This window comes from Curcuma longa, unplaced genomic scaffold (assembly GCF_044706935.1).
Source record: "Curcuma longa cultivar G26 ecotype Majalengka, Jawa Barat unplaced genomic scaffold, ITB_CL_G26_1.1 contig_27066, whole genome shotgun sequence".
Classification (NCBI taxonomy): domain Eukaryota; kingdom Viridiplantae; phylum Streptophyta; class Magnoliopsida; order Zingiberales; family Zingiberaceae; genus Curcuma; species Curcuma longa.
Window position 1 is genome coordinate 1 of NW_027433313.1, and position 12,872 is coordinate 12,872.

At 33.4% G+C, this 12,872-nt stretch overlaps 1 protein-coding gene across 1 annotated transcript; it reads right to left on the reverse strand.

Moving 5' to 3' along the window:
• Positions 1–2,909: 2,909 nt before the first annotated feature.
• Positions 2,910–11,942, reverse strand: LOC141818976 (E3 ubiquitin-protein ligase complex slx8-rfp subunit slx8-like; the record flags this gene model as incomplete). Its single annotated transcript, XM_074706368.1, is given in 4 exon segments — positions 2,910–3,554; positions 4,725–4,763; positions 4,844–4,923; positions 11,921–11,942. Coding segments are annotated over 4 exon segments (366 nt in total), but the record flags the coding sequence as incomplete, so codon positions are not given.
• Positions 11,943–12,872: the final 930 nt, after the last annotated feature.

Here is a 12,872-nt window from a genome sequence, read left to right on the forward strand (position 1 = left end):
AATATAAACCCCAGCTTAAGGTAATGGCACCGCTTGCCCCACCTCCGGGCAAGGCACCGGCATCACATGCCTACCTCCAGACCCGGCACCGGTACTGCCTGCCTACCTCTAGACCTGGTATCGGCATCGCCCGCCTAACCCCAGACCTGCCTCCAGACAAGGTAATGGCACCGCCTACCTACCTCCGGGGTAGGGTACCGGCATCACATGCCTACCTCCGGGCAAGGCACTGACAGCACGTGCATACCCCGGGACAAGGTACCGTCGCCGCAGGTTTACCTCCGAGCAGGGCACCGGCATCACAGGCCCACCTCTGGACCCGGCATCAGCATCGCCTGCCTACCTCCCGACGAAACACCAGTAGCGCACGCCTACCTCAAAACTAGATACAAGCACCGCAAGCTTACCTCCGGACACCGTCCGGCACCACATGCCCACCTCCGGGCATGAGCCCAGCAAGGGTCGCCGGACAGCTTGACAGATACTTCCCAACTAGAGCAAGGTCACTCGCACCTATACGCCCTAGGAACATCTCCCTTAATCGGCCACTCCCGACCTCCGTCCGCAAAAGGAGCAACAGCAGAGGATCCACGCCAACCTTCCCACCCAAAAGCCGGAGGCTCATTGACAAGAATGAGAACCTAGACCAATGAGAACCTAGACCAAGTCTCCTACTTGGCCCGGTCTAATCCCCATCATCCAAAGAAAATACCACGGGCAGGTATGACCGTCGGATAAAGATCTACAAATCCAAGACACCAGATAATCAAAACCCCTCAAAGATTATCCTTATCCCATCAATAGCGGATCAGTAGCCAATCACGGGCACCGAGATCCTAAAATATCGCCCCCCTACCGCTATATAAACGGTACAGGTATGACAATGAACTCTCTGAATGCTCAAAAATGCGAACTTCTTTGCTCGTTGCCTGACTTGAGCATCGGAGTGGCCACGCGGGACTCCCCAGCGCCCCACTGACCCGTGCGTTCAGTTGTTGTCTCCTCAGGACCCCTCCCCTCGATATGGCAGTACAAGTTGACGCGGCCTCCTCTTGCCTGGTGTTGTGGCTGTCATCGGCAAGGAGCCGGAACAAAATATATTCTGGATAAGACCTCTAAAGTTGAGATTCTTTAGGATGTTTAGAACCCATGAAAAGAGAGAGTTCTTTTGATTAGCTCTAAGTGGCTTTCATTAGGTCTTACAAATGCGATAAAAGACCTGAATTGAAAAAGATTATTTTTACATTACACTTTCTTTCTATATTCACTCGAGGTAGTATTTCTGTTATCAACAAATGAGCTACTACCTGAGTGTGAAGAACTTGATGCCTTATTACTATAAGACAAATGCATTTGTTACTCCATGCAACAATGGACACTACTAATCATGTAAGAGTTAACATGTTACAACTCTCTATAGTCTATTGAACACAATGCAATGATTTGCAAAAGATGCAAATCAGTCCATATGATATAATAATTTTAATTAAAACTATTATAACATTTAGCAATTTTTTAAAAAAAATTACTGCATGAACTCAAACAATTCAAGATGCACATTCAGTGAATACATTAATTATATTGTAATCCTAATATATATTGATTTCACATGTTCACGAGGATGAGTTAAAATCCTAAATCATACACTGTGAAGCAAACATTTGAATAATTTTTCACATATTTCCACTAAAGAACAATGAGAAAGCAAGATAATCAAACAACGAGGATGAATGAAAAGTGAGTGTCCGAGGACAACCCTAAAGAATTGTGGAAAGGACTTCACAAAATGCGCGTCCTCTCGATCAACTTTTCTGGGTGGTCAACTTAGGTTAAAGTTGTTGGATCGGCAAGGTAAAAAGGTAATAGAGAAAAAATATTTATTTAAAAGACCCTTTAGATATTTTTTCAACATATAATATATTTTTTACTATAATAAAAATAAAGATGTCATTTAAATTTTTATCTAATTTGGTGTTGATTGGCAATGAAATTGTCACTTTACCGGCTCCCCAAAGTGGCCCTCACTATCTTGAATGGAGTAAATCATAAGGGACTTTATCCTTAGTGATAGGTTTCATCCACGCTAGAATTTGACATCAAGTCTATCCATCTGTGTCAATTCATGAGAACCCTAATTAAGTGTTGATGAAACATCAAATCGTTATGAAGTGAAATTGGCAATCCATATAACCAGGACAATGTAACTTAGCTATCAGCACATGACATACCATGACAATACCTACACTGAAATTCTCACGTATTTTATTTCTATTTTGGTCCATGTCATACACTGCAGAATAGGTTGATTGATCATGGTCCTTTGTACGTATAACTATCGTATAAAGGATGGAGAGGCCAATAAAAATATTTTACATAAAATACATTCAATGTGACAAAAAAGTGATAATGTTCACCTCAAATGTCCCTCCTGACCCTATAGTGATTTAAAAAGAAATGAATCATGATAATTGAAGGACCTCTTCAACTAAAAGAGATTTTATTCTTCATAGAATTATTTTCTAACAATTTGATCACTGTTTTCATATGATAATCTACCTTCCAAATAGCAACTAAAATATATCCTTGAGAGCAAATAGAATACATTCAAGATTATAAAATGGAAGATGTCAAATATTCATTGTGATAGTTAGATTTCAAAATTAAAAAAATTATAAATGATAATTAAATTTACTATATTATATAAAATTAAATATTAAACTATAAATCAAAATATATGAGAAAGATGATAAAGATATTAAAACAGATATATGAACATATAAAATAGACTTTGTTATATATGAATATATATTTAATACATCAATAAATACCCAATCAGACAAAATCATAGTAAATATGTATAACTACTGTATTGTGTTTTATATATATAACTACTTTTAAAGTACATAAATTTATTTTATTTTTTTACTTTTAATATTGTTCTTGCTGTTTGCTTAAACAGTTGAGACGTAAAACAGAGCCTTTGCACCACGTGAGATAGCTATTCAGATCAGTCTCACTGCCAGCCCACAAGAATATTGAGGTACTTTTTTTTTCAACCTTATGCGATATCTACCCTGAACAAAACACGGTGACATCTCAAATACTTTAATACGGTAACTAGGTAAATTATGCTAATATCCACTTGCAACTCTTTTTTTTTTTTTTTTTTTTTTGCACACGGTAAGTTAATTTGACTTACATTTGATATAAAACCTATTCCAAAATCAAGAAAGCCTTGAGTTTCTTAAATAACAATAATAGGTGAACATCAAGATGGGTATGAAACCCTTCAAAATGGACTCAAATAGCAGTCCTACTCCATTCGTCAGTCAGTCGCTGTTTGGAAGATACACCCTATGGAAATTGTTCATACTGAGCTTTCTTCGACATGTAGGGCATTTCTTTTGTGCTTGAATGGAGGCCACAATGCAGCTCTTACAGAAAATATGGCCGCAAATAGTTGACGAGGCCTCAGTCATTGTGTTCATGCAGATAGGGCAAGAGAAAGTTGGTTGCTTTGGTGGATCTTGAATGGATTCAACCACCTTCTTGCCCTACAAATAAATATGCAACTCAGCAAAAATAATTCTAAACCTTACGATAGCAAAAGTTTTTAAGACAAGACTAGCAGGATCAGTCTGAAAATAAAACCATCTTGGATATTACAATAGATGTGGGCCATGTCAGCTCGCTTACTCTTGTCATCATTCTCACTTTCATACCAATACTCTCTGTTTTAATGGCCCTAGGGTCGTGCAATGATGCTCTAACATGCAGTGATTAAATAAATATAGAGATGGTAACGCATTATATGTAGTAGCTTATAAAACAATTTTCTGCAAAAATGAACTTGAGTCCCAAGGTTTACAAACGAAAGGATTATCCAACTCAATGGCATTCTTAGTGAAGGAAGTCTATCAATAGTTCAAACATTGTTCAGAAAAAGGCGCGTGAATGCTTCGCTAAAAGTGTTCACAAACTCATTCAAAAATCAAACAGTTTGCAAATCCAAATCAGTATTACACGGTTTCATATTTGTGTTCGACTTTTTAAGAGATTCAATTTTTTCCTATCATATTTTAGATAAGAATAAATATCTCTTATGAGTAACAGAACAGATGATGTTTTCCTCAACTTATCCTCTTTCCTTCATGCCATATAGGAAGATCATTCCACAAGATCAAAGTAGAGAGAATGAAATACAGGACACTTTCTTCCTATCCTTACTACCTTACTACTGCAGTAGTAGTCTCGCAAATCATTTCAAGAGTGTGCAGTGAAGAGTGTGCACCTCTCTCAGATCAACCACTTGCTTGAATAACAATCCCACCATCTTTCTTACTACTAAGTCCACTATTTCATTATGAAGTTTCATGTCACAAAATTTGTTGACGGCCAAAATTGCTGAGATCAGCTAAACAAAGAATGATACATTAGAGGCCGATTAGATCTTTTGGCCTAACTAGGCTAGTTTCATGTCAATACAGTTCTATTTCATCAATTTGTCAAAACTCACAAGTCCTTCTCTGGTCAATATTGAATATCCAATAAGTCCCATAAATTTGGGAGGCCCAACAATATCAATCCAAAGTTCAAGATAGCCTGCTAGTACTGGGACGGACCAATTTAGAAGATTATGATTCAACATTTTAAAGCATGAATATTTGCATATTGAGTAACTCCTTGTACATTTTTATTAGTATATATCAAAGCGGTTTAGATACCTTGTCGTGCCGACAATCACCATGCTTGTGTGTTTGCCTCTGTATGTGCAGAAGGTCACAAACAATCAACTGCATGAGGAACATCTAAGCATACACAAATGGTACAAGAAGAATATTACCTTTGAATTTTCATCTTGCAAATCTGGATAAAGATCACAATTAATGACTATTTTGTTTCTTGAACTTCTGGCTGTAGCTACTGTGAAAATCCAAAACAAAAAAAGCAAAAAGGAGAACAGTTTAACTAACCATTATACAGAAGCAGCAAATATTTGACATAAGACCAAAGGAGATACAGACAAACTAGGGAATGGAAATGGGATTGCAAAGGGCAAAGATTACTTATCCAGCCTCACCCCATTATGGGCCAGAGATGGGGCACAAGGATGGTCTTCTTTTCCCATCTCGCCCCAAAAGAATGGAGGGAGTGGTGTAAAAAGAAAAAAAAAAGAGTAAAAATAGACTTAGTAAATTAACTAATATTTTAGATCTAGTCCAATATGAGAAAAGCAGGATAGACAAGCTGGCAGGCCTGGCTTTTTTCATTTGAGGGACGCCTTATTAATACATGTATTACAAATAGACTGGGGAGGTCTGTCTAATAGGAGTAGAGGCAGTTCTATATAAATCTAACACATTTTTTAAAAAATAAAATTAATCTAAAAGAATTCAAAAAAAAAAAAAAGACAGCTTTACTGAAAATTGCAGGAAGTTATTGAAAACCATCAACTCAATAAAGATGCATAGCTAGGAAAAAATTAAAAAAAGTTTATGACTATCAAGAGAACTATTGGTTGATCAATTATAGTCCCTATAAAGATAGAATGATTTATACAACTTAATGTAAAAAATTTCGTGGAAATGGCCCAAATACTTGGTGCCTTGCAACTTGATATTGTAGCATGTGAGAAACACACACTGCCACTATCTACCAGTGTGGGCAACACCAACATTTTGTTCTACAATAAATCATGGAGATTTGATCAAGCAGTTTCTTTAATTTATTTATAAAATCTTAAAAACAAAGAAAAAAAACATGCTTTTATAATATTATGGTTCAATGGACAAGGAATGGGTTCATCATGGTTGCTGACAAAAACTTATCAACTACACCAGTTACATGTGTGCAACGATGGCACCTACAAACGAGGGTATAAATCTCCCCCGATGCAGTCTAGGAAAGTCAGTGTACATAGTTCACTCACTGGTAATGCTATCAACACTTGTCATGCATTAGCTATCATCCAATGATCATAGAATAACAAAAAAAGAAGATAAAGTATAATTACACAACCTAGATCAAGTTTAATGATACACCTTAGGATTAAGGACATAGCAGACTAAAGTAAGACCAAATCTGGCTGGCTTTCCATTCTCCTATCAAGTAAAACGAAAAACAGGAGAACAAAACAGAGGAACAGAAAAGATAATGGACAATCAGAACCATATCAATACTTGGATCAATGGGGAAGTGTGTGATGTTCCAAAAAGCATTGATGCTGGAAAGATAGAAGCAAGATTCAAAATCTCAAATCGTGCTGGAGTTTTGGACTTTGACTCTATGGATACCGTATAGTACCAACCATATCAATGCCTCAACATATGGTACTAGTGGAGAATTGGATGGAGGGATGAGACGAAAAAAGTAAGAAGAAAACACATCTATATTTCTAACTCTCATATGTGCAATTTCATCGTATTGTATGAAAAAATGCTATAAAAGACAACGCATGTCATTTCAGTTTGTAGCATGTTAAAGGGTGTTATTGTACAATAATGATTGACATGATTGACACAACAATATGGGATATATTTCAACTTATCCTATGCCAAGTAATTTTCAATAGTTTCAAGCTTCGGTAATTTATCGAAATGATACATTTTGACTGTGCTGCTCGACATGATATTAGATTTCAAACCATGGAACATAACAATTATGCTTCAAAAGTCAAGCCAAAGTTAAATGTTGTAAAGACTATTTAGAAAGGGTCAGACTCAAAGTAACCTAACCAAGAAGATAGGACAAATTGAACAGTTAACAGATAGAAGACAGGTCTCATGGACATATTCTGCTTGTCAAAACCATAGCCCTGCCTCAAACCGAAATTGTAAAGATTACTCTAAGACTAGTAGACAACCAGCTCAATTACCAAGTTGAGGATGATTTTTTAGTCTCAAAGCTGACCTCTGCTCAGGTGGCTTTTTATCCATCCTTCCAATTCACATTCTTACTGCTGCCTTCTATGTATTTAGTGGATTGAAAATCAACTATTATAAATTATTTGTTTCCTGGATTGGTTGTGAATTCCTCACAACGGGAGAATATTTTCAATTGCAATTTCCAGATGTTGCCAGTATATTACTTGGGTTTACAACATGGAATAAAAACCCAAATTTGCATACTGGGGCAAACTCATTTATAAGGTTTCAAGCATATGGAAAAAGGCATCCTCTCTCTCTCTTGAGGTGGGCCGACTCTCATCAATAGTGTCCTTTCCTCGTTGTATCCTTTCTTTCGGTAGTGACAGTTGTTATTTTTTAAATTTAAAAGAGTTGCTTAGGTTTATTTAGAAGTTTGTTAGAAGTTTTCTTTATGGATAGCCAAATCATTTTTTCACAAAGAACTAATCTTATTGTCAGCCTATAAGGGTTAGCATCTCCTTTATTCAATTACATTTCTGTTAGTATTATTTTTCCCTTTCGGTGAGTTGAGTTGTTCCCAGTGTTGCATCAATTTGTATGTGAGCTGAATTACTAATTTGGTCTTGGTACAAGTTTTTCTTTCACGTCTTAATCTCCTTCTATCAGTGTTGCCTTGGCTCGTCCCTATGAGTAGCCCTTTTGGATCCCTTTGCTCTAAACAAACTTGACTATTGCACATATTGGAATATCCTTCCCCTAACGACTGATGCCTAAATTGAGCTTTTGAACCACCATCCTCTTAATGGTTAACTCCACATCCACCATCTCTCCACCATCGATACCTCAATGACACTTGCCATCACGTGCAACAATCGAGATCCCGCATAAGTTGGAAGTTGTTGGTGCAACAATGCTTCCAAGTGACTGACTTTTATTTTGATATCTTAGAAAATTAAAGTTAGGTTCATCTTGTATTTTTGATATGTATATCAAGTGTGTAGGGACTTAGCAAAGTGCATATGAAACATGTAGAGTGTGTTGGCTCAATGGATTTAAGTCTATTTGATATGATCGTGAGATAGTTTGTGCTCAATGACTTGGAAATATATAACGAGGCAAACCTCGAGGCAAGGCAAAGGATGCCAAGGAACAAGCTCAAGGAACTTGATGTATGAACTATAAGACAAGGAGCATAGAGTGGCTGTTCAATGGATTGAAGGCAAGGTGAATTTACAGTGAATTCTGTGATAAGGAGCATAGAGCAGTTGTTAGTTCGATGGATTGAAGATAAGGTGAACTTAGAAGCAAGGTGAAGGACGGCATGGAGGCAAGCTTTGACAATTTGGTGCATTTGAGGGACCGAAGGCATGGCAAGATAAAACTCTAGGGTGGCCCGTTGAGAGTTGAACTTGGAGGCAAAACAAAGAATGGCATAGAGCAATCTCAAGAAGCTTTACTACATCCAGGGATCTAAGGTCTTATAAGGTGAACTCTAGGGCGAGGAGCATCAACAATATTGAAGACTTGAAGATATGAGTGCTTGAGAGATTATGTGAGTGAAATGCAATCTTAGGACATGTTATTGGGCAGCAACAACGAGCACAATGTATTTACTAGGGAATAGTCTAATTCAAACCTAGAGAAAGCTAGAAAGACCTACCTCTAGCTCTAACCCCAACCAAAAAGTACAACATTATAATTGTCATGATAGAGATCCCGTGGCATCAAAATGTTGGCATAGTCTTGTACATAGAACACATTGTGCATAAAACCTGAATACAATTCTAACATTAACATAGTTTCCATCTCCGAGAAGTGATGAAGAGGAAATCCCAGAAATTGAAAGAAGGGAGAAACTATAGAACTTCACATAGTGTCTCATCTTCCACATCACGACTGTTAAAACACATTAACATTTTTCATACTTAGCAAAATATAAGATAAAACATACAAGAGTCTTTAGACATTGAAATGAATATAGTTTTCATACAGGCCCTTTTCAGAATCTAACTCACACTAGAAGTTTCCTCTCAATCACGTAGAGATATTTAGTCACTATTGAGATGAGCTCTCACGCTGACAAAAACTAGTGTGATGTCTTCCCCATAATGTAGGTTCATACGCACAAGCCTAACCTAGTCAAACCAAGATCTGGCTAGCCCAGTCTTGGAGATAGTCCCTTCACCTTCTTACACACACTCAATTTGAAAAAGAAAAAACTCAGAAGTGATAGTAGCCTTAGTAGCACAAAACCTTAATGTTTTCCCTAGTACCTCACCAAAAGATCATCTCCCTAAGATCAAAAAGCTCTTAGTCAAGTATTAGGGTATAACTCCTCCTGGAGAATTACCTTACAAACTCTCACCTCTACACAGTTCAACATGCAAAATACCTTATTCTTGGACCACAATTGCCAAACTTGCCACACTAATGCAACAATCAAAGGATTGCTAAAAAAAGCTTTATTAGAGAAAACATTAGTATGTGATGTGCTTGCATTGACACTGAAAATAGATGGCTCTTGGAAAATGTGCATTAACAGTCAAATCATCAATAGAATCATTGTTAGGTTATAGGTTTCTAATGAAAATATACTCAACCTGAGAAGATGGCTCTTAAAGAATGTGCATTAACAGGCATGTAAGCTTAGGTTTCTAATACTTAAACTTCACAATACACTTAACCTGATGATTTTGGCCACATGATTCTACAAGATTTACTTATGCAATAGGTATCATCAGATTTAGATTGAACTGTGTTAAGTAGAAAAATACCTTTAAAACGTGTAATGGACTACACAAATGGTTAATTATCCCCTTTAAGCTTCTAAACACCCCAAGTACATTCATCATCCATGAGGATGATAATTTCTAAGAGTTTATTTTGATATTTTGATCTACAATAAAGAGCGCGATAGATAACTAGAATACATTCATTTAGTTCTTGAAACTTTTCAAACCAAAAATTAGTTTTTGATCTACAATAAAGAGAACAATAGATAACTAGAATATATTCATTTAATTCTTGAAACTTTTCAAACCAAAAATTAGTTTTCAACTTGAAGAATTGTTCCTTACAACCCCAAAACCTCAGATTATCTTCCTTGACCTTCTTATCCCTTATTATCTCCACAAAGGCTACGTTTGGTACAACGTAATGTAATCACGCTTGTAATGTAATCAAGTTTGTAATGTAATGTAATGTAATCTTGATTACATTACTATGTTTGGTTGAAGGAATGCATGTAATCTTTGATTACAATAATGATTACATTACCGTGTTTGCTGTACAATATTTTCAGAAAGGAATCTAATTTTTATTATTATAAAATACCAATAATACCCTTCTAATTTTTAAAATAAAATAAAAATAAATGTAATAATAAAGATTATTTTTATTATCTTTAAAATAAATTATTTTATTAATAATTAATAATTATTAATTTTTATTATTAATAAAATTAATAATTTTTAATAATTTTATTAATTATAAAATATAAAAATTATTAAAATATTTATTAATTATTAATTAAAATAAAAATTTTTAAAATAATTAATTAGTTTAAATAATAATTAATTAAAATTATTAAAATAATTAATAAATATTTTATTAATTAATAATAATAATAAATAATTTTTATTTAAATTATTAATAATTATTATTACTAATTTTATTATTTTATTAATTATAATTATTAATACTTATTTTAATAATTAATAATTATCATTTTATTAATCATTATTATTATTATTAATTTTATTATTTTATTAATTATAATTATTAATACTTATTTTAATAATTAATAATTGTTATTTTATTATTACTTTTATTAATTATTTTAATTAATTTTATTAATAATTAATTATTAATTAAAATTATAAAATAAAAATTATTAAAATAATTAATAAATATTTTATTAATTAATAATAATAATAAATAATTTTTATTTAAATTATTAATAATTATTATTATTAATTTTATTAATTTTATTTATTTTAATAATTAATTATTATTATTTTATTAATACTTTTATTAATTATTTTAATTAAGTTTATTAATAATTAATTATTAATTATAATTAATAAATTATTGATTTTATAAAATTATTAATTTTATTAATAAAGTGGAAGGGTATATTTGGTACGATAAAAATAGAATCTGTAATGTAATCGGATTACATACTATTTCCTTTGTAATCCAGATTACATATCTTGGCTCCTCTTTTGTAATCCAATTACATTACATTACATCTCTAAAATGTTACCAAATAAAGTAAATCATCTTGTAATGTAATCCTGATTACATTACAAGCCTGATTACCCCTTACCAAACGTAGCCAAAGTGTATTTCAATAGACTCTGAAAATAATTAGGGTAGTAAAGGATTGACCTAATCCTCAAAAGTTCAAAGCTTTCATGGCCTTGTGACTTTAAGAATGATCACTAGGAATTTTAATACCATTGTAGCTCCCATAATAAATTTCCTTAAAAAGGAAATAGGAGTTTCATTGGACTAAATAGGCCTCTTTATTCCTTCAAAAAATTAAAAAGGATAAGGACCATTCTCAGATATCCTCTTGGGCTTTCTAAACCATTTGGCATAACTTGCAATGCATCTAGAGTAAGAATTTGAGATACCATATGCAACGAAAGGCACCATGTTGCCTTCTTTAGTGACAAACTAAATGAAACCCAAATGTTCTATACGTATATCATACTTTCACACAATTGTCAAAAGCAAACTATCAGGCACCATGTTGCCTTCTTTTGTCTCTATATTGAAACAAAAATAATCAACAAACTATCAGGAGAACCTTCACTGTGCTAACTAACGAAATTGCAGTCAAAAGCAAACTAATTATTAACACAATAAAAGTCATTAAGAAAAATAATAATTTTATGACATTTTAAGAAGCAGTTGATTAACCGTGAATATTTAATAATCTTAAGTCATAACAAAGTGTTGGATATTATGATGGGTTTTACAGAAAAATTATCAGAATGTTTTTAATCTGTATGCCATGGGAACATGATGGCAGAACAAAGAAGACAAACCTGATCTTGGGTCAGTGTCAAGTTCTTCATCCAGGAATACTGTCGAAGGTTGATTTCTCCTAGAAGGGTTCCTTGCCTAAAACAATGTAACTTACTATAAATGTTGAAGCAGCGATATCACAAGCAATTGAAAGAGTTGATAGAGTACAATAAATTGAGCAGAAGAAGACTATAGGGATTCAAACTTCACAGTCATCAGTCACAGTAGCAGCATTTTACCTCTAGTAAATGTTCCACAGTACGAGTTGGATTTTCCAAAATTTATTCTCTCTATTTCACCACTTCCTTTATTATACTTAGGGTTGGTTAACATGAAGCATATTCCTTCATTGTATTTTATACAATGATACATCAAAAATAATATTCAAATTAATTAAATTATTTTTTATAATATTCACTATTTTTTTATCATATAGCTTCTAGTCCAATAGATTCAACTTTTTTTTTGGTCTCCTACCCATCAACATCATCAATTATAATTGATTCAACATCTCTAGCAATGAAATATATTGATAATCTTTGATCATGTATAGACCATATTAACCTAACTCCTCTCATTTATTCATGTATTGAAGCTTGCCTAATTGCTCCCAAATAGTGTATCATATAGTTTCGATATTTTTAAATATAAAATTTATGATCCATGTATAGACCATATTAACCTAACTCCTCTCAACGATACGGTTTGCTCCAGGTATCATATAGTATTGTGCCGACATGGTTTAGATATTTTTAAATATAAAATATATTAATTAAAAATAAATAATTTAACCTAAATAATAAAAATAATAATTTTTAAAATAAAAGAAAAAATATGGGATCAAGGTGTTTCTATATAGTAAATAAATATATAAATATTTTATTATATATTTTTGAAAATAAAATAAATAATATATAATATTAAGTTAATGGGATAATTTTATAAGGGTTTGATTAAGCATGTTTAGATTAT